Source organism: Triturus cristatus, chromosome 5_2 (assembly GCF_964204655.1).
Source record: "Triturus cristatus chromosome 5_2, aTriCri1.1, whole genome shotgun sequence".
Lineage (NCBI taxonomy): Eukaryota > Metazoa > Chordata > Amphibia > Caudata > Salamandridae > Triturus > Triturus cristatus.
In genome coordinates, this window is record NC_140588.1 from 715,246,448 (window position 1) to 715,268,316 (window position 21,869).

The window sequence follows — 21,869 nt, forward strand, 5'->3', positions numbered from 1 at the left end:
CTGCTTCTTGTTCTTTTACAGCTGCAAGATCGCACTCAATTTAGTCACCGTGATCTAGCCACTCTCAAGAAATACTGGGACAACGGAATGACAAGTCTGGGCTCTGTGTGTAGAGAGAAAATAGAAGTTGTTGCCGCAGAGTTAAACGTGGACTGTGAAATCGTGCGGGTAAGGCTTACAATAGCAGTCTGCTTTTGAGTATCTTAAGTATTTACCTTGTACAGGATCACTTTGTAAATGGTTTCTGGTGCACAGTTTTTTGCTATGTTAAAGTAGGATATTAAATTTACTGACATGTAAGTTTTAGATTTTTTTTTTCTAGGCTAAAGTAGTAAGATGCTTTATTTTAGTTTGAATTCTATCTCCCTTTTATTGTTAGTTTTTCTTGCATATGCAATTAACATTATATTTCTGGAGCCTCTTTTCAAGCATTCTCTATGGGAATATGTCTAACGAAGTTGGTTTCTGTATCAAAACAACGCAGGAATTTGAATTATGTTGCCACTACCGGTAGAGGACCCACTAAATAATGAAAGCTAAATTATGTCTTCCATCGGATAGTTGAGCCACTATTTGAAAATGGCATATATAACTTATGAAAAGGCACTTTTGTTCTGCGATTGATTTCACTGTATAATTTATATGTTACAGATTTTTGAGTGATCGTTCTTAGTGCAAATGACAGCGAGCATTTTTAAAACTTGCGGTGTTTGGAGTACATTCATTGATCTTGCCTCACAATGTTAGATTTACTTTTGCAAATGGACTATCTGCTAAAGGACCTTTTTTGTGTGCCTTCGGATTATGTTATTATTTGTATATTAGGCTCTTGGTGCTGATTTGTTCATCAGAAATCAGCGTTGTTGGCTTCTGAATGGAAGAAAGCTCTGTAATGGGGGGGTTGGGGGAGAGGGGTTCCTGTGACCAAGTGGGTTAACAATGTCATTTGTTTTGGCAGTATGCATTTTTAAAGACGATTCGGGTAAAGGTGTTGGATCTTCTTATGCACATGTGTAAGTGTGTTCAGTGGTAATGTTCATACATGTTGCAGGTTTCTCTGTGTTTAATTCCAGTCGAGGGTTGGATCTTGCATCCTTCAATAACACCCGGGATAAAGGGCTTTGTATTTATAGATTGCTATATGGCGTGTAGGTGTTTTTGAGTGTGAAAATGCGATACCAGGATTTGGGAATGTCTTTCTGCCCCATTGTCTCTGACTTACTCATCCAGTTTTCAAGCAGCAGCAGTTTCTATTTTGGGGCATAGAGGCATTGCCCCCTGTTTGTTTTGTTGCCCTGGGGCCACATATTAATAAATGTTTTGATTACATTTTTATTCGCAGTGCCAGTACACTGCTTTTATTTCGGGATGGCTCAGGCAGAGCTTGCCTTTTTGGATTAGAGTGGAGGCTCGAAGACGTGGGTGGATGGGGGGGGGGGGGGGAGGGAGTGTTAAGCTTGAATGATGGACAGAGGTTCAGCTGGGCCTTGGGGTGACATGCATATGTCGGGTTGGAGGGGTACCTTACTGTGAGTAGCGCGACATGCGCACTTGAACCTTTGTCTACCTGCGCAATGTTAGGAGCCCGGGTGGTTACAGCCACAGCCTAAGGAGTGCTGGCAGTGCCTGCCTGTGCCAATCATCGTGCTGCTCTCATGCTGTTTACTAACATAAACAGCAAGTGACTAGTGTCTGGATTGGCTCAGGAGACACGTGGTGAGACTGGAGGGCCAAGCTGGTCACAACTTCAATGCACGCCCGGAGGTAGCTCAAAGTCACGAGTGTTCTTCTCTGTGATGGACGGAGAGTCACTTGTTGCAGGTGTGAGGGCAGAGGCTGTCTCGGTAACTGTGACGGATGGTTAGTGAGTCCCTCGTGGAAGGTGTGAGTCAGGATTCCAGTTTGTGTGCTCGACTCAACTTCAAATCTGTGTATATTTCTTACATGACCCCCACCTCCTTGCAGACAGGTGTTTTAGAGGAGTTGTTTAAAGCACCTGCGCCACATCTAATAATAATGATGCACGTTCATGCTTAAACTCCCCCTCCAAACTTGAGTTTCTCTAATTCACTCCCATGTTTAAAACTATTTAGAAACAGTTAGCAATGGGTACAGTGATGCCTTCAGCCTACAGGCATTCGGGTATTGGTGAACTGGATAAACACGGTCAGCTGGGACCATTATGCTAACCCCCTCGTTAGGCCGCAGGGCGAGTCCAGGCGCTCCAGGAGGAGTGTGCGGGGATTGGGTATGGACACGGGCTAGAGCAGGAGCTGCACGCGTACATACAGTGTGTGCGTTAAAACAGCTTTGTTTTATGCCGAGCAGCAGTGTTTAGAAACACAACGGCGGCCGCGTGAGATCAGTTTGAAGCAATTTGTATTTCCGTTCCCCCAATGCACAAGCGACACTGTTTACATAAGTGACATCACCATACTTTCAAAATCCAGCCCAGTTAACCCCTTCGCTGCTAGGCCTTTTCCCCTCCTGTGCTAAGCCTTTTTTGGGCTATTTGGGGTAGTGCGCGCTTAGGCCCCTGTAACTTTTTGACCACATTAGGTATCCACGCCAAATTTGCGTCCTTTTCTTCCAACATCATGGGGATTCTAAAGGTACCCAGGGTTTGTGGATTCTCCTAGAGGGTTCCCAGAAATTAGTCAAAATACAGCAAAATTTTGGTTTTTTTGTGAAAAATGGGAAAAACGGGCTGCAAATGAAAGCTTCTGGGTTTTTCTCTGAAAATGGTATCAAAAAAGGGGTTGTGGGGCTGAAATCACCATTTCTCCAGCTTTTAGGGAATGACAGAATTTTGTCAGAAAACCAACATTTTTTACACAGTTTTGGCATTTTTCTGGGACATACCTTCTTTTTGCTATTTTTTGTGCTTTCAACCTCCTTCCAGTTAATGGTAGAAATGGGTACAAAAACAATAATGGACCCTGGAAAGCTATACATTTTTGAAAAGTAGACAAAATTCTGAATTCAGCAAGGGGTCATTTGTGTAGATCCATCAAGGTTTCTTTATAGAAACTAACAGTTAAATATAGGAAAAATTAAAAATTAGTTGAAAAAAGCAGCCTTTTGAGTCAACGTTTTCACCTGTAACTTCTTCTAATTATCACATCTCTTAGAAAGCAATGTACCGTTACATCCACTGGACCTCCCTGGTTGTGGGGATATATAGGACTTGTAGGTTCACCAAGAGCCCAACGAACCCAGAGTAAAAAACTGAGCAGCATTTTGTAATGGTTTTTTTTTTTTGTTCCGGGTCTATAGCAATTATTGTGGGAAAATGTATACATGGAAAAATCGGTATGAAAGACACCTATGTATTTCTGAAATGGGAACAAACTACAGAGTTTAGAAACAGTGCATATTTGCACATTTTCGAAATTGGGAATACTCATACTTGCATGACAATTATTGGTCATTTTTCAAAATGACTTTTTTTTTTACACAATGTCTTTCATTTGGAAGGGAGAAATGCATCCAAAATCAATAGGTAATAACAGTTGCTTTACAAATCTGAACTACCCTAAGTCTCCCGATAAAAATGGTACCTCACTTGTGTGGGTAGGCACAGTGCCCACGACAGGAAGTGGCTCAAAACCTAAGCTGAACACACCACATTTTCACACTGAAAATTTACACTTTTTTTGCGAAGAGTCTAGCTGTAGTTTTTGAACCCTAGCCCTGCCGGCACCTAGGGAAACCTAGCAAACCTATACATTTTTGAAAACTAGACACCCAGGGGAATCCAGGATGGGGTGACTTGACTGCCTCCCACCATGGTTTGTTACCCAGAATCCCTTGCAAACATAAAGAAATGACCAAAAAAACACATTTTCCCCACATTTCTGGGATGGAAAGTTCTGGAATCTGCGTGGATCCACAAATTTCCACCCACCCCGCGTTCCCCAAAGTCCTACGAGAAAAATGGTACCTCACTTGTGCGGGTCGGCCTAGTGCCCGCGACAGGAAACGGCGCAAAACTCAACGTGGTCACACCTCAATTTTGCAGTGAAAAATGACCCCTTTTTGGCAAAGTGACTAGCTGTAGTTTTTGAACCCTTGCCCTGCCAGAACCTAGGGAAACCTAGCAAACCTATACATTTTTTGAAAACTAGACACCCAGGGGAATCCAGGATGGGGTGACTTGACTGCCTCCCACCATGGTCTGTTACCCAGAATCCCTTGCAAACGTAAAAAAATGACAAAAAAAACACATTTTCCCCACATTTCTGGGATGGAAAGTTCTGGAATCTGCGTGGATCCACAAATTTCCACCCGCCCCGCGTTCCCCAAAGTCCTACGAGAAAAATGGTACCTCACTTGTGCGGGTCGGCCTAGTGCCCGCGACAGGAAATGGCGCAAAACGCAACGTGGTCAACCTCAATTTTGCAGTGAAAAATGACCCTTTTTTGGCAAAGTGACTAGCTGTAGTTTTTTAACCCTAGCCCTGCCGGCACCTAGGGAAACCTAGCAAACCTATACATTTTTGAAAACTAGACACCCAGGGGAATCCAGGATGGGGTGACTTGACTGCCTCCCACCATGGTCTGTTACCCAGAATCCCTTGCAAACGTAAAAAAATGACAAAAAAAACACATTTTCCCCACATTTCTGGGATGGAAAGTTTTGGAATCTGCGTGGATCCACACATTTCCACCCACCCCGCGTTCCCCAAAGTCCTACGAGAAAAATGGTACCTCACTTGTGCGGGTCGGCCTAGTGCCCGCGACAGGAAACGGCGAAAAACGCTACGTGGTCACACCTCAATTTTGCAGTGAAAAAATGACCCTTTTTTGGCAAAGTGACTAGCTGTAGTTTTTGAACCCTAGCCCTGCCGGCACTTAGGGAAACCTAGCAAACCTATACATTTTTGAAAACTAGACACCCAGGGGAATCCAGAATGGGGTGACTTGACTGCCTCCCACCATGGTCTGTTACCCCGAATCTCTTGCAAACGTAAAAAAATGACAAAAAAAACACATTTTCCCCACATTTCTGGGATGGAAAGTTCTGGAATCTGCGTGGATCCACAAATTTCCACCCACCCCGCGTTCCCCAACGTCCTACGAGAAAAATGGTACCTCACTTGTGCGGGTCGGCCTAGTGCCCGCGACAGGAAACGGCGCAAAACGCAACGTGGTCACACCTGAATTTTGCAGTGAAAAATGACCCTTTTTTGGCAAAGTGACTAGCTGTAGTTTTTGAACCCTAGCCCTGCCGGCACTTAGGGAAACCTAGCAAACCTATACATTTTTGAAAAGTAGACACCCAGGGGAATCCAGAATGGGGTGACTTGACTACCTCCCACGATGGTCTGTTACCCAGAATCCCTTGCAAACGTAAAAAAATGACAAAAAAACACATTTTCCCCACATTTCTGGGATGGAAAGTTCTGGAATCTGCGTGGATCCACAAATTTCCACCCACCCCGCGTTCCCCAAAGTCCTACGAGAAAAATGGTACCTCACTTGTGCGAGTCGGCCTAGTGCCCGCGACAGGAAATGGCGCAAAACGCAACGTGGTCACACCTCAATTTTGCAGTGAAAAATGACCCTTTTTTGGCAAAGTGACTAGCTGTAGTTTTTTAACCCTAGCCCTGCCGGCACCTAGGGAAACCTAGCAAACCTATACATTTTTGAAAACTAGACACCCAGGGGAATCCAGGATGGGGTGACTTGACTGCCTCCCACCATGGTCTGTTACCCAGAATCCCTTGCAAACGTAAAAAAAAGACAAAAAAAACACATTTTCCCCACATTTCTGGGATGGAAAGTTCTGGAATCTGCGTGGATCCACAAATTTCCACCCACCCCGCGTTCCCCAAAGTCCTACGAGAAAAATGGTACCTCACTTGTGCGGGTCGGCCTAGTGCCCGCGACAGGAAACGGCGCAAAACGCAACGTGGTCACACCTCAATTTTGCAGTGAAAAATGACCCTTTTTTGGCAAAGTGACTAGCTGTAGTTTTTGAACCCTAGCCCTGCCGGCACCTAGGGAAACATAGCAAACCTATACATTTTTGAAAACTAGACACCCAGGGGAATCCAGGATGGGGTGACTTGACTGCCTCCCACCATGGTCTGTTACCCAGAATCCCTTGCAAACGTAAAAAAATGACAAAAAAAACACATTTTCCCCACATTTCTGGGATGGAAAGTTCTGGAATCTGCGTGGATCCACAAATTTCCACCCACCCCGCATTCCCCAAAGTCATACGAGAAAAATGGTACCTCACTTGTGCGGGTCGGCCTGGTGCCTGCGACAGGAAACGGCGCAAAACGCAAGGTGGTCACACCTCAATTTTGCAGTGAAAAATGACCCTTTTTTGGCAAAGTGACTAGCTGTAGTTTTTTAACCCTAGCCCTGCCGGCACCTAGGGAAACCTAGCAAACCTATACATTTTTGAAAACTAGACACCCAGGGGAATCCAGGATGGGGTGACTTGACTGCCTCCCACCATGGTCTGTTACCCCGAATCTCTTGCAAACGTAAAAAAATGACAAAAAAAACACATTTTCCCCACATTTCTGGGATGGAAAGTTCTGGAATCTGCGTGGATCCACAAATTTCCACCCACCCCGCGTTCCCCAACGTCCTACGAGAAAAATGGTACCTCACTTGTGCGGGTCGGCCTAGTGCCCGCGACAGGAAACGGCGCAAAACGCAACGTGGTCACACCTGAATTTTGCAGTGAAAAATGACCCTTTTTTGGCAAAGTGACTAGCTGTAGTTTTTGAACCCTAGCCCTGCCGGCACTTAGGGAAACCTAGCAAACCTATACATTTTTGAAAAGTAGACACCCAGGGGAATCCAGAATGGGGTGACTTGACTACCTCCCACGATGGTCTGTTACCCAGAATCCCTTGCAAACGTAAAAAAATGACAAAAAAAACACATTTTCCCCACATTTCTGGGATGGAAAGTTCTGGAATCTGCGTGGATCCACAAATTTCCACCCACCCCGCGTTCCCCAAAGTCCTACGAGAAAAATGGTACCTCACTTGTGCGAGTCGGCCTAGTGCCCGCGACAGGAAATGGCGCAAAACGCAACGTGGTCACACCTCAATTTTGCAGTGAAAAATGACCCTTTTTTGGCAAAGTGACTAGCTGTAGTTTTTTAACCCTAGCCCTGCCGGCACCTAGGGAAACCTAGCAAACCTATACATTTTTGAAAACTAGACACCCAGGGGAATCCAGGATGGGGTGACTTGACTGCCTCCCACCATGGTCTGTTACCCAGAATCCCTTGCAAACGTAAAAAAAAGACAAAAAAAACACATTTTCCCCACATTTCTGGGATGGAAAGTTCTGGAATCTGCGTGGATCCACAAATTTCCACCCACCCCGCGTTCCCCAAAGTCCTACGAGAAAAATGGTACCTCACTTGTGCGGGTCGGCCTAGTGCCCGCGACAGGAAACGGCGCAAAACGCAACGTGGTCACACCTCAATTTTGCAGTGAAAAATGACCCTTTTTTGGCAAAGTGACTAGCTGTAGTTTTTGAACCCTAGCCCTGCCGGCACCTAGGGAAACATAGCAAACCTATACATTTTTGAAAACTAGACACCCAGGGGAATCCAGGATGGGGTGACTTGACTGCCTCCCACCATGGTCTGTTACCCAGAATCCCTTGCAAACGTAAAAAAATGACAAAAAAAACACATTTTCCCCACATTTCTGGGATGGAAAGTTCTGGAATCTGCGTGGATCCACAAATTTCCACCCACCCCGCATTCCCCAAAGTCATACGAGAAAAATGGTACCTCACTTGTGCGGGTCGGCCTGGTGCCTGCGACAGGAAACGGCGCAAAACGCAAGGTGGTCACACCTCAATTTTGCAGTGAAAAATGACCCTTTTTTGGCTAAGTGACTAGCTGTAGTTTTTTAACTCTAGCCCTGCCGGCACCTAGGGAAACCTACCAAACCCAGACATTTCTGAAAACTAGACACCCGGCGGCTTCCAAGGAAGTATGGCTTGCGTGGATCCCCCAACGTTTCCTTACCCAGAATCCCCTGCAAAACTCAATTTTTGCTGAAAAAAATCACTTTTTTCACACATTTTGGGGTGGGAAAGTAGTGGCATCACCGGGCTCACACAAATTTACCACCACCCAGCGTTCCCCCAGGTCTCCCGGTACAAACGGTGCCTCACTTGTGTGGGAGGCCCAAGTACCCACGGCAGGCAAGGGCCCAAAACGTAGTGAGGCGACATCAAAATGGCCTATCGCAAAACCACCTGGTTTTGCAAGGGGGGTCACTTGGGTTTTTGGCCCGGTGCTCGGCGGCCATCTAGGGAAACCTACCAAACCCACGCATTTCTGAAAACTAGACACCCGGCGGCTTCCAGGGAGGTATGGCTTGCGTGGATCCCCCAACGTTTCCTTACCCAGAATCCCCTGCAAACTTCAATTTTTGCTGAAAAAATCACTTTTTTCACACATTTTGGGGTGGGAAAGTAGTGGCATCACCGGGCTCACACAAATTTACCACCACCCAGCGTTCCCCCAGGTCTCCCGGTACAAACGGTGCCTCACTTGTGTGGGAGGCCCAAGTACCCGCGGCAGGCAAGGGCCCAAAACGTAGTGAGGCGACATCAAAATGGCCTATCGCAAAACCACCTGGTTTTGTAAGGGGGGTCACTTTGGTTTTTGGCCCGGTGCTCGGCGGCCATCTAGGGAAACCTACCAAACCCACGCATTTCTGAAAACTAGACACCCGGCGGCTTCCAGGGAGGTATGGCTTGCGTGGATCCCCCAACGTTTCCTTACCCAGAATCCCCTGCAAACCTCAATTTTTGCTGAAAAAATGACTTTTTTCACACATTTTGGGGTGGGAAAGTAGTGGCATCACCGGGCTCACACAAATTTACCACCACCCAGCGTTCCCCCAGGTCTCCCGGTAAAAATGGTGCCTCACTTGTGTGGGAGGCCCAAGTACCCGCGGCAGGCAAGGGCCCAAAACGTAGTGAGGCGACATCAAAATGGCCTATGGCAAAACCACCTGGTTTTGCAAGGGGGGGTCACTTTGGTTTCTGGCCCGGTGCTCGGCGGCCATCTAGGGAAACCTACCAAACCCACGCATTTCTGAAAACTAGACACCCGGCGGCTTCCAGGGAGGTATGGCTTGCGTGGATCCCCCAACGTTTCCTTACCCAGAATCCCCTGCAAACCTCAATTTTTGCTGAAAAAATCACTTTTTTCACACATTTTGGGGTGGGAAAGTAGTGGCATCAACGGGCTCACACAAATTTACCACCACCCAGCGTTCCCCCAGGTCTCCCGGTAAAAATGGTGCCTCACTTGTGTGGGAGGCCCAAGTACCCGCGGCAGGCAAGGGCCCAAAACGTAGTGAGGCGACATCAAAATGGCCTATCGCAAAACCACCTGGTTTTGCAAGGGGGGTCACTTGGGTTTTTGGCCCGGTGCTCGGCGGCCATCTAGGGAAACCTACCAAACCCACGCATTTCTGAAAACTAGACACCCGGCGGCTTCCAGGGAGGTATGGCTTGCGTGGATCCCCCATCGTTTCCTTACCCAGAATCCCCTGCAAACCTCAATTTTTGCTGAAAAAATCACTTTTTTTCACAGATTTTGGGGTGGGAAAGTAGTGGCATCACCGGGCTCACACAAATTTACCACCACCCAGCGTTCCCCCAGGTCTCCCGGTAAAAATGGTGCCTCACTTGTGTGGGAGGCCCAAGTACCCGCGGCAGGCAAGGGCCCAAAACGTAGTGAGGCGACATCAACATTGCCTATCCCAAATGTCCCATCACTACGTTTTGGGCCCTTGCCTGCCGAGGGTACTTGGGCCTCCCACACAAGTGAGGCACCATTTTTACCGGGAGACCTGGGGGAACGCTGGGTGGTGGTAAATTTGTGTGAGCCCGGTGATGCCACTACTCTCCCACCCCAAAATGTGTGAATAAAGTGATTTTTTTCAATATAAATTGAGGTTTGCAGGGGATTCTGGCTAAGGAAACGTTGGGGGATCCACGCAAGCCATACCTCCCTGGAAGCCGCCGGGTGTCTAGTTTTAAGAAATGCGTGGGTTTGGTAGGTTTCCCTAGATGGCCGCCGAGCACCGGGCCAAAAACCAAAGTTACCCCCCTTGCAAAACCAGGTGGTTTTGCCATAGGCCATTTTGATGTCGCCTCACTACGTTTTGGGCCCTTGCCTGCCGCGGGTACTTGGGCCTCCCACACAAGTGAGGCACCATTTTTACCGGGAGACCTGGGGGAACGCTGGGTGGTGGTAAATTTGTGTGAGCCCGGTGATGCCACTACTTTCCCACCCCAAAATGTGTGAAAAAAGGGATTTTTTCAGCACAAATTGAGGTTGGCAGGGGATTCTGGGTTAGGAAACGTTGGGGGATCCACGCAAGCCATACCTCCCTGGAAGCCGCCGGGTGTCTAGTTTTCAGAAATGCGTGGGTTTGGTAGGTTTCCCTAGATGGCCGCCGAGCACCGGGCCAAAAACCAAAGTGACCCCCCTTGCAAAACCAGGTGGTTTTGCCATAGGCCATTTTGATTTCGCCTCACTACGTTTTGGGCCCTTGCCTGCCGCGGGTACTTGGGCCTCCCACACAAGTGAGGCACCATTTTTACCGGGAGACCTGGGGGAACACTGGGTGGTGGTAAATTTGTGTGAGCCCGGTGATGCCACTACTTTCCCACCCCAAAATGTGTGAAAAAAGTGATTTTTGCAGCAAAAATTTAGGTTTGCAGGGGATTCTGGGTAAGGAAACGTTGGGGGATCCACGCAAGCCATACCTCCCTGGAAGCCGCCGGGTGTCTAGTTTTCAGAAATGCGTGGGTTTGGTAGGTTTCCCTAGATGGCCGCCGAGCACCGGGCCAAAAACCCAAGTGACCCCCCTTGCAAAACCAGGTGGTTTTGCGATAGGCCATTTTGATGTCGCCTCACTTCGTTTTGGGCCCTTGCCTGCCGTGGGTACTTGGGCCTCCCACACAAGTGAGGCACCATTTTTACCGGGAGACCTGGGGGAACGCTGGGTGGTGGTAAATTTGTGTGAGCCCAGTGATGCCACTACTTTCCCACCCCAAAATGTGTGAAAAAAGTGATTTTTTTCTGCAAAAATTGAGGTTTGCAGGGGATTCTGGGTAAGGAAACGTTGGGGGATCCACGCAAACCATACTTCCTTGGAAGCCGCCGGGTGTCTAGTTTTCAGAAATGTGTGGGTTTGGTAGGTTTCCCTACATGGCCGCCGAGCACCGGGCCAAAAACCAAAGTGACCCCCCTTGCAAAACCAGATTATCTATTGTTCCTACAGCGTGAGAATTTTGGAATAATATTGCAAAGAAAATGTGGCAGACATTTTGAGGTTTGCAGGACATTGGGGGAAAAAAACATTTTTTGAATTCACAAGAGAGACATCACCATGAACTCCCCTGGGTTTTCGACAATATCTACAGTTGGTGGGTTATTCTTGCATGGAAAGTGTACCTTGGCAGAGAAACTAAAGACAAAGATTCCTGCACAACCATCTATTCCTCAAACACACACACATACTGGTTGGATTTGGCACGAGGGCGAGTCATGGTTCAGTGTATTAAATTTTATTAACAAGAGATTTCACAAAAATGAAATGCACTGTCAATAATTAAATTCACAAAAAACCAAACCAATGACTTACAGCTCGTGAGCTGTAAAGCCACGTCAAGGCACCAACCACTTTACAGGCCATTCACACACCTTTCATACGTGATACAAACAAGACCATTCGCACCACCAGGCACAAAAGCAACACATTACAAAATTCACCAAAAAGGGACAAGGTACACCCTGCTTCAGAAAGACAAATATTACTGCACAGCCATCTAATCCGCAAGCACACACACATACTGGTTGGATTTGGCACGAGGGTGAGTGATGGTTCAGTAGATACAATTGTATTAGCAAGTGATTTCACAGAAATGAAATGCACTGGTAATAATTGAAAGGGCGAGAAGCTGAACCATTGACTCACAGCTCGTGAGCTGTAAAGCCACGACAAGGCACCAACCTCTTTACAGGCCATTCATACACCTTTCATACGTGTGAGACATACAAAACCATTCACACCGCCAGCCGCGGGACCATCACATAACAAAACTCACACCAGCACACAGCGCCATTCAAGGGCCCATCACTTTTACACGCCCACAATCCAGACACAGCAACTACACAGGCTGATGGATTGTGTGGAGTGGCACTCGGCTAGCAGTGTGTGTAGTGACCAGCAGAAAGTCACTACTCACACACAGCCAGCAGAGCACCAGTCCACACACACCGCTAGCCAAACACCTGTCCACGCACACCGCTAGCCAAGCGCCAGTCCACGGACACCACCAGCCAAGCACCAGTCCACACACACCACCAGTCCACGCACACCGCCAGCCAAGTACCAGTCCACGCACACCGCCAGCCAAACACCATTCCACGCACACCGCCAGCCACGCTCCAGTACACGCACACCACCAGCCAAGCTCCAGTCCACGGACACCACCAGCCAAGCACCAGTCCACACACACCACCAGTACACGCACACCGCCAGCCAAGTACCAGTCCACGCACACCGCCTGCCAAGCACCATTCCACGCACACTGCCAGCCAAGCTCCAGTCCACGCACACCACCAGCCACGCACCAGTCCACGCACACCGCCAGTCCATGCACACCGCCAGCCAAGCACCATTCCACGCACACCACCAACCAAGTGCCAGTCCACACACACCAACAGCCAAGCGCAAGCCTACACACACCGCCATCACATTTAGGATTTTTTTTAGAAAAAAATAAAAACACAAACAAATTGCAAATAGATACAAATCTTCTAACAGAAAATCAGCAACTAAATACATTGCACTAACACCAACCTTGAAACAGAATCAAATTATCCAAAGAATACAGACCAGGCAGTTCACTTTACCACTCAAGAATCCTCCCAAAAATTCTTTCGTGTGTGGTACGCTCTAAAACAAGCAGAGAGACACAGTGCAGGATGAGAAGGACAGTCGGGCAGTACATACGACTCTCCTTCCGCAAACCTTTTCGCCAACAGACTCTACATCTCCTACTGGGAAAATCTTTTGCGGGTGTGGGAGGAATGTGATCTGGAAAGTGGCGTTCTTTCAATCTAGCAACATCCTCCACCAGTCCAACTCTAGGAACACTTTCCTGTTCCACTACAACAAGGCTGCCTATTACAGACTCCTGAAACTTAGCAAAAGTCATCTTTGACTCAGGGCAAGAATCCTGGAACACAACAAAAGCATTAAACATTGCCAAGTGGAAAAGATGGATAGCCAACTTCTTGTACCAAATGTAAGCCTTACGAAGAGCAGTGTAAGGTTCCAACCTCTGATCTACTCTGTCAACACCACCCATGTGCCTATTATAGTCTAAAATGCACACAGGTTTGCGCGCTTCAGCGACCTGACCCCAAACAGTCACAGGTGCAGTGCTTTCATCATGGATGGTAGTCAGCATGTAGACATCTCTCCTGTCTGTAAACTTCACAGCAAGAAGCTCCTGGCAACGCAACGCACTGCACTGTCCCCGCACAAGCTTTTGACAAACAAGTTCTTTCGGGAAACCTTTACGGTTAGAGCGGATTGTGCCACAAGCAAGAGTGTCCACTTTGGCCAATTCACTGAACAACCGCTCACCAGTGTAGAAGTTATCTACATATAAATGGTGGCCTTTGTTAAAAAAATCCTCTTCCAAGTTCCCAAACAATTTTCTCAGTCACTCCAAAAGTGGACGGACAACCAGGGAGGTTAAACCTAGATTCCTTACCGGTGTACACCCTGAAATTAGAGACATATCCAGTCCTACTGTCACACAGCATATACAGCTTTATTCCATAGCGTGCCCTCTTACTAGGAATGTATTGCCTAAAAACCAAGCGGCCCTTGAACAACACCAAAGACTCATCCACTGCAATTTCTTTCCCAAGGGCATAAATCTCAGAAAATCGATCAACAAAGTGATCAAGGACAGGCCTAATCTTAAAAAGACGGTCACAGTCAGGGTGATCTCGTGGCAACGCTAAACCATTATCAACAAAATGCATCATTCGAAGCAGAAGCAAATACCTGTCACGACTCATGACTGCCGGAAAAATAGACGTTGCCATCAAGGGACTGCTAGAGCAATATGAAGACATTGATGGCTTCCTTAGCAAGCCCATCAAAAAAGTTAAACCCAAGAACTTCTTAATCTCTTCAACATTTGTGGGAGTCCACCGGGTAGCTCTAGAGTGTGGCTTAAGACTGGCACAGTTGTCCCTCAAAAACTGTTCGGCATACAAATTAGTCTGCTCAACAATCTCTGCAAAAAACACATCGTCCATAAACAACTGAAAAAAATTTACCGGCAAAAAGTTTTCAGTATTCACTCTAGACCCTGGAACACCAGTAAACTCTGGCAATGCCGGCTGCACCATGCCAGGGGCAACCCAGAGGTCATCACTTTCAAAGGGAAGCCTTGCAGCCCCAGCCTGCAGCCCAGATGCCTCTTGCCGCACTACACCAACGGGAAGCCTTGCAGCCGCAGGCTGCAGCCCAGAAGCCTCTTGCCGCACTACACCAACGGGAAGCCTTGCAGCCCCAGGCTGCAGCCCAGATGCCTCTTGCCGCACTATCGGCACATCAGTCTCCTCCGCTAACACAGGCACTTCATCTGCACTAAGAGTATCTTCATCATCCGATGACTCCATACGGAGAGACAACTCCCTGCCAGAATCGTCCCCTGCGTCCTCTCCCTCAGATGCAGAGTCAGTCTCTGAACCAATATCAGAGGAAGACTCAAACAGCAAACCAACAACCTGCTGAGCAGTAATCCTGCGGCTAGCCATTATACTTACTAAGATAGAAGGCTGCACAAACAAGTCAACAACAACCAACAATGTGCAAACCAAGTAAGTAAAGAAATGTGTACCTTTATCACAAAGATCAATGTACTCAAAAACTATACAATTCAATTACAAGAGACAGCTGCACTCACCAGAAACCAACTCTGCAGTGACATAGCAAAAACCAACGATATCCAACTAGAAAGAAGAAAAAAAAAAAAATGACTCACAAGACAACAAAATACACATCGAGCACCAATGCAAAAAGTTTTTGACACTCAAAAACCAAACATACTGCTATTATTACACCATTTGCAAAAAAAAAAACAGGGAGAGAAATCAAACACATTTACATTGTACAAAAAAAAGTCTCTTACCAAACTAATCAAACAGCAGAACAAAACGGCAAACTGAAAAGAGCAAAAGCCTTCACCTAGAACAAAAAAGTAAAAAAAAAAATATTACAATTGCAATTCACAAAAAATATAACAATAAACATTATAACATGCTATGTCACTACCCAAATGGTCAATCGGGTTGTGTGCCAGGTGGGGCTACTCAGTCCCGGGGCGGGTGAGCCAAATACATATTATAAAAAATTGCACCCTGGAAATGAGGGGTCTAGTGGGCTTTTCTGCCCCCCCTGGGAGCAGAAACGGCAAAAAAATTAAACCGATCTGCCCCCAGAGGGGGCAGAAAAATCTTCAAAAAAAATTGGGGGCCCAGGAAGCGACCCTTGCCCAAGGGGTCGCTTCCTACAATAACAAACAGATCCCTGGTGTCTAGTGGGCTTTTCTGCCCCCCCCTGGGAGCGGAAACGGCAAAAAAATTAAACCGATCTGCCCCCACAGGGGGCAGAAAAGTCTTCAAATGAATTAGGGGGCCCAGGAAGCGACCCTTGCCCAAGGGGTCGCTTCCTACAATGATAATAAGATCCCTGGTGTCTAGTGGGCTTTTCTGCCCCCCCTGGGAGCAGAAACGGCGAAAAAATAAAACCGATCTGCCCCCAGAGGGGGCAGAAAAGTCTTCAAAAAAATTAGGGGCCCAAGGAAGCGACCCGTGCCCAAGGGGTCGCTTCCTACAATTATAATTAGATCCCTGGTGTCTAGTGGGCTTTTCTGCCCCCCCTGGGAGCAGAAACGGCAAAAAAATAACACCGATCTGCCCCCAGAGGGGGCAGAAAAGTCTTCAAAAAAATTAGGGGCCCAAGGAAGCGACCCTTGCCCAAGGGGTCGCTTCCTACAATAATATTTATATCCCTGGTGTCCAGTGGGCTTTTCTGCCCCCCCTGGGAGCAGAAACGGCGAAAAAATAAACCGATCTGCCCCCAGAGGGGGCAGAAAAGACTTCCAATTATTATGGGGACAAAGGAAGCGACCCTTGCCCAAGGGGTCGCTCCCCAAATACGGAAACACACATCCCTGGTGTCTAGTGGGGCATCCCTGCTCCACGATCGCGACGCTGTGCGCGATCGTGGAGTAGGAATGCCCTGTATTGAGACATCAGGGGAGAGGAAATACTCTTTCCTCTCCCCCGATGCCTCAATACTTTGAAAATCCCCCCCACGGCCCCACCGGAGCTCAAAACTCACCGTCTCCTCCCTGGGACGCCTGGAAACAAATGGCTTCCAGGCATCCCAGCGCTTCCTGATGACGCCGGTGCGCGCTGTGCGCGCTGACGTCATGGGGAAGCGTGGGGGGGCTCGGGGGTGGCAGCGGAAGATCTTCCGCTGCCACCCCCCTCTGTGGGGGCACGATCGATGCCCCAGGGGGGGAGCGCCAGCGCTTCCCCCGGGGGCTGTGCTCATGACGGAGCGGTTCCATCATGAGCACAGCCCAACCGATGCTCATGACGGAACCGTTCCGTCATGAGCATCGAAGGGGTTAATAGGCAAACCCAAAACGGGCGGTTTTATGACAAGGGTCCCTCTTCTACTTGGGCATATTTAATCAGCATTGCTCAGATTTAGTCTGATTAGCCAAAGATGTCTTGCTTGTACCCTCTTTTCCGGAACACAGTAGCATACATGCCACCCCTTCCGATTCAGGCGGGAGACTAACGATTTTAAGAATAGAATCCTGACTCCTGATTCCTGTATGCAAAAATCAGATTCCTCGTCGGGCTTCTGCAACGGGGGCTGATCTTGTTTAACTCAGAGTATGCATTGCAAGGAACCTGCTCCTGCAGGCCAGGGATCAACATTTTGTACAACATTTTGTCACGCTCTCTCTGCCTGTCATAGCGCTTTCTCTGTGCTCCTGACAGGTAAGGTAAAAAAAACTATATTTTCATTTAATCCCAGTGCATAACAATAGACTCGATTCAGGCGTCAATAGGAGAAATCATCCTCCCGATTATTTAAAAAAAAAAAAAAAAAAAAAAACTCCCACTTTCCTCTTCTAAAATGTGGTCACGTATGCAGTAGTGAAGTTCCAGAGTTCACCAGTTACACGTTGTTGACTAATGGATCCAATTGCATTATGGGTTTTTTGTTGTTGTTCAGGACCGTAACATTCAACATTCTACACTTTAAATAAAAACCCACAGGATCTCCTACATGATATAATGCACCAATTACGAGATGCTTGATACAACTGACACCAGTAGGTTTTGTCTTCAGATCAGTTTATTTGCAGTTAGTTACTGGGTTTAGCAGGACCCAGTTAATTTACTAGTCCAGTGTTTTCCAAGAGTAGTGATCAAGTGTAGAGGCAGTCCAAATACCTAAATAAGATGTTAAAAGCTATAGAAATGCATTCAAATTTCTGTGGGCCTGGAGGGGAGTGGGGGGGGGACAGATAAATGGTGAGGAATTAATAGCCTTCTTGCTTTCTCAAATTTGCTTGAAAATGCACCATTTACCGACTCTTTTTTTAAAACTTTTTCCCAGTGAGGGGAAACCCACAAACTCCTCTTATGATGGTCAAGCTCGCTCGCTAGACGGCACTTGCCTGGAACTTTTTCACCTCACCACTTACAAATGTCACCAGCCACCACTGTGTTCAAGGGCCCCAATTTGGATCTGTGTCACCTTTTCCCATTTGTCTGTTTCCCTGTCCCAGTCCCATTGTCTGCTTCTCCCTGTCCCACTGTCTGCTTTTTCCTGTCCCTATGTCTGTGTCCAGTGTCTTTGTACCCTGGCCCAATTTCTCTGTCTAATTCTCTCCCTCAGCCTGTCCCAGTCAGTGCATCAATTAGTGTTTGTTTTGTCCGGTCACAGTGTTTTTGTCACCTGTTTCAGTGTCTCTCTATCGCACCTTTGCTTATGTCTGTATATTGCTTTTACTGTGTTTTATTCTCTCTATCTTCATCTCCTCATAGTGCTATTTTTATGACTTAGGGGGCACTTTGAGTTTGGCGAATGCAGGATATGGAAGTTTAGGGGGTTCTTTAGAGTTTGGCAGATGCAAGGCATTTCTTGCATCTTACAAGCTCTAAATGACCCTCTAAGTGTCCTTATATCCCAGTCCCAGTGGTTGTGCCTCCACAACTAATTTTCTCGTCTTCCCATCCCAGTTGTCCTCTGTGTCCCATTTTCGTCTTCTATGTCCCACTTTCTATGTCTTTCTCGACTAGTGTCTGTGTCGCTCAGTACAAGGTTCTCCCAGTCCCAATGTAAGTGCAATCCCACCCCCGTTTCAGTGCCTTTCTAACCCAGAGCCTGTGCCTTTCCATCACAGGTTATGTATAGTCCCTCCACAATTTGTGTTTCCACATTGCATCTCTGTTTCTCCCTGCCCCAGTTTCTCTCTTTCTGGCCCGGTTTCGCTGACTTCTCCATCCAATTGCATCTGTCTTGTCCTATTCCCTTGTCTCTGTCCTCCCCCTTCCCAGCTTCTGTATTTTCCCACCCCACTGTCCGTGTCTTGTCCTTCACGGTACCTGCCTCTCTCTGTCCTAGTGCTGGTCTCCCCCAGCAGCCTTCTCTTCCCGTGCCAGGCCTATCGTTCCCGTCTCTCTGTGTGGCTTTCCCTGCTATTTCTACTGTATGCGCTCCACATTTTCTCCACTTTCCCGGCCCAGTATCTGTGTCTTCCGTTTTCATTCTGCCCCTCCGTCGCCCAGCGCACTGTCTTGCTATCGAAGAAATGGAGGGTAGAAAAGACAACCAGTTTACTTCGCTATGAGCATTTCTCTCGTCAGAAAAAAACGAATATTGCACACAGGTGCATGCATCATTCTACAGCATGGATCGCTGCCATCAGATGCTTGCATGTTTTCAGAAGTTAGTTTTAGGGCACTTTTAAAAATATTATCTCCTTGACTTCATCTAAAGAGGTGCGTGAAGTAGACTCTTGGGATGTTGAGAGGAGCCCGTAATGCTGTGCTTAGTGAGCCCTGTTTGTGTCTGTTGGTTCATAATTCCTTTGGTGGCACAATGTCCTCTGTTTGGCTTTGTGCAGCTCTACCGCCTGTCATTGCACGTTTTCTTCACAGCCATGCTGAACTTGACAACCCTGCGAACCCACTATACGTTTGCCTTATACTTGCTTGTCAGCATCAGAGCTCGGCTGTTATGAAAGACTCCTTTTGTAAGAGTGATTACAGGCGTCTCTGTTCAGAGAATGTGAGACTGAAGCATGGTGACGACTTGTTTTTAAGTCGCAGGCAGAGAGCGGCCTTACCTGAGACAAGAACGTTGCGAGATATGTATGTGTTTTCCAGCAGCAGGAACAGTGACATTATGGAGTATAGGAAGAGGTTAGAATGACTACAATATGTGAGACAAAAAGGTGAGTAACCCTTAAAGGTACTGGTTGCATTATTATTAGCTGTGTGCAAAATTTGCATAATTTGCTTTTACGTAATTTCGTGAAATTGCAGCAAATAATATGCTTAATTACACAAAATGCAAATATGTGTGATAGCACTATATTTTTGCGTAAAATGCATTTTCCACTTAAAATTATATTGCCAAAAAAAGCACAGCAAAGAGCTGCTTAAGTTCTGTTTGCCGTAAATCTTTACTGCAAGTGGCATGCAATTAAGTGATGTTGCATAATGGCGTAATTTCAGGAATCTCGTTTAACAAGTGTATCGTGAAAGTACGCTAATTACACTGGCATCATTAAAAGTTCAGCCAGGCCTAATTATTATATGCAAACTCCGATAATCTTTACAGATGATACCATTCACCTTCCATGTCCATGGCGATACAAGGGCCGAAACTGCCCCATCTCCTGATTTAACAGTCAGTTTCCTCCGTGGTAACTAGCGAAGTCTCTGGATTTAATGCCTAGATATTTGTAAAAGCATTGTAAAAACGAGCCATAAACTTGAGGGTTGTTATCTGTCTTCAACACTTGGTCACGGTGTTGCTAATTGTGCTGCAGAGGGGGCTGATTTTCAGGGCACAAAGGTGCTGTGTTTAGTGAATGCATGGCCCACAGGTAACATGAGATTGTATTCCAAGCTGGAATGTAAGTCTACATCCCTGTAATACAGGCACAGATTTATCTGCCTCCTTCACTCTTTCTTGTGAAGTCAAGTCAAAAGGCACTTTATTCAATTTAACACAGTAAATCATAAGAGTGCATAAAAGCAAACGTTTCAGTAAAAATACCTAAAAACAATACATCATGTGTCATAAGGAGGCATGAAACGCCCCTGCTAGAAATCGCGTGACACAGAAACAGACATTATAACTAATTAAAAATTGAAGCTACTGTAGGACGTATGTACTTCTGACGTAAGTTAGCAAATTTAGGGCAGATAAAAACACTATGTAAAGTGTCCAGTGCAGCAGCCATTTCACAAGTGCAAATTGGCGGTTCCAATGGTTTATGCCAGCCTGTTATAATCTGGGGGAACAAATTTAGACGAAAATAAGGCAGACGTCTTCTATGCCAAACTGACTTCTCAAGTGTCAAATGCAATTCTATTTTGTATGACGATTTCAGCTTGCATAATGGTTACACATATTTTTAGAATGCGTGCGTTCAACCCTTTTTTCATTCACAATGGTGCGAAAAGCCTCCTTAGCCCATAATTCATCTAATTTGGTATTTTGCACAGGTTCTGAAAAAAGTTTGGGCCTACCAAGGTCACTCAAAATACCTTTGACAAATTGCAGCCAGGGGATACGATGGCTATAATCCAGGCCCAGACAATCTTTCGAAATCTTTCTGTTAAATTCCAGATAATTTTTCAACCAGACAGAAAACCACAATAGCAAGGGGTGGATTTGTATATAATGAGAAATGAACCCTGCACCCAATTCTTCATGCACAATCTCTGAGGATACACTCTGTGGTATCCTCCGGATCCTCCTGAAGAATTTATTTTCAGCAGCTTGAACGGGGTAACAAGGCTTATAGCCCCAAATCTCATCGCCAGTTGATGCTGGCGGGGCACATTTGGCAAACTGACTGTGTTTAATGAATGTATGCCCCGCAGGTAACATGGGATTGTACTCCAAGCTGGAAGGTAAGTTAGCATCCCTGTAATACAGGCACAGATTTCTCTGCATCCTTCCCACTTTCTTGTCATTTGTTAAGAGAGCCCGAACCACCCCCACTTGCACAGGGTCAGACAATATAAATGTGTGTCTGTGCAATCTTTGTACAGTTGGGGTAGTGGTTTAAAGTCACAATGTTGTCCTCTTCAAAACTTTTGTAGTCGATTTATCCAGTTGGGAGACCAAGTCTGTGAGTTTTGATACCTTAGTAGGTCTGTTTAGCATCTTTGCCAATGCATCTTTTGGAATTGATTTCAGAGCCCCTTATGGAAGAGTGTAGCATGGCCGGCGTCAGGCCACTCAAGAGACAAAACCATTGAACAGTACTACCCTGCATCAAGTCCAATAGTTCATTATCTGTTGCTGTAATTGAATGTTTTCCAGAACTCCTCCTTAAATGTGACTTGATCTCATAATATGAGGGAAACCCTACTAATCCGTAGCATGGCCAATCAGCGGCATCGTTAATTAAATATTATAATTTAACAGGGTGACTGAGCATCTGAGAGCCCAGCCAGCAGACATAGGAAATTTAAGCTTTCGTATTATGTGT

At 46.6% G+C, this 21,869-nt stretch overlaps 1 protein-coding gene across 7 annotated transcripts in view; it reads left to right on the forward strand.

Moving 5' to 3' along the window:
• HDX (highly divergent homeobox) overlaps window positions 1–21,869 on the forward strand; it is a 355,483-nt gene that overhangs the window by 157,824 nt on the left and 175,790 nt on the right. For all 7 annotated transcript variants that reach the window (XM_085607817.1, XM_085607821.1, XM_085607815.1 and 4 more), the window contains one exon: window positions 22–168. In XM_085607817.1, the coding sequence (XP_085463943.1) occupies window positions 22–168 (147 nt within the window). The remainder of the gene's footprint in view (window positions 1–21; window positions 169–21,869) is intronic.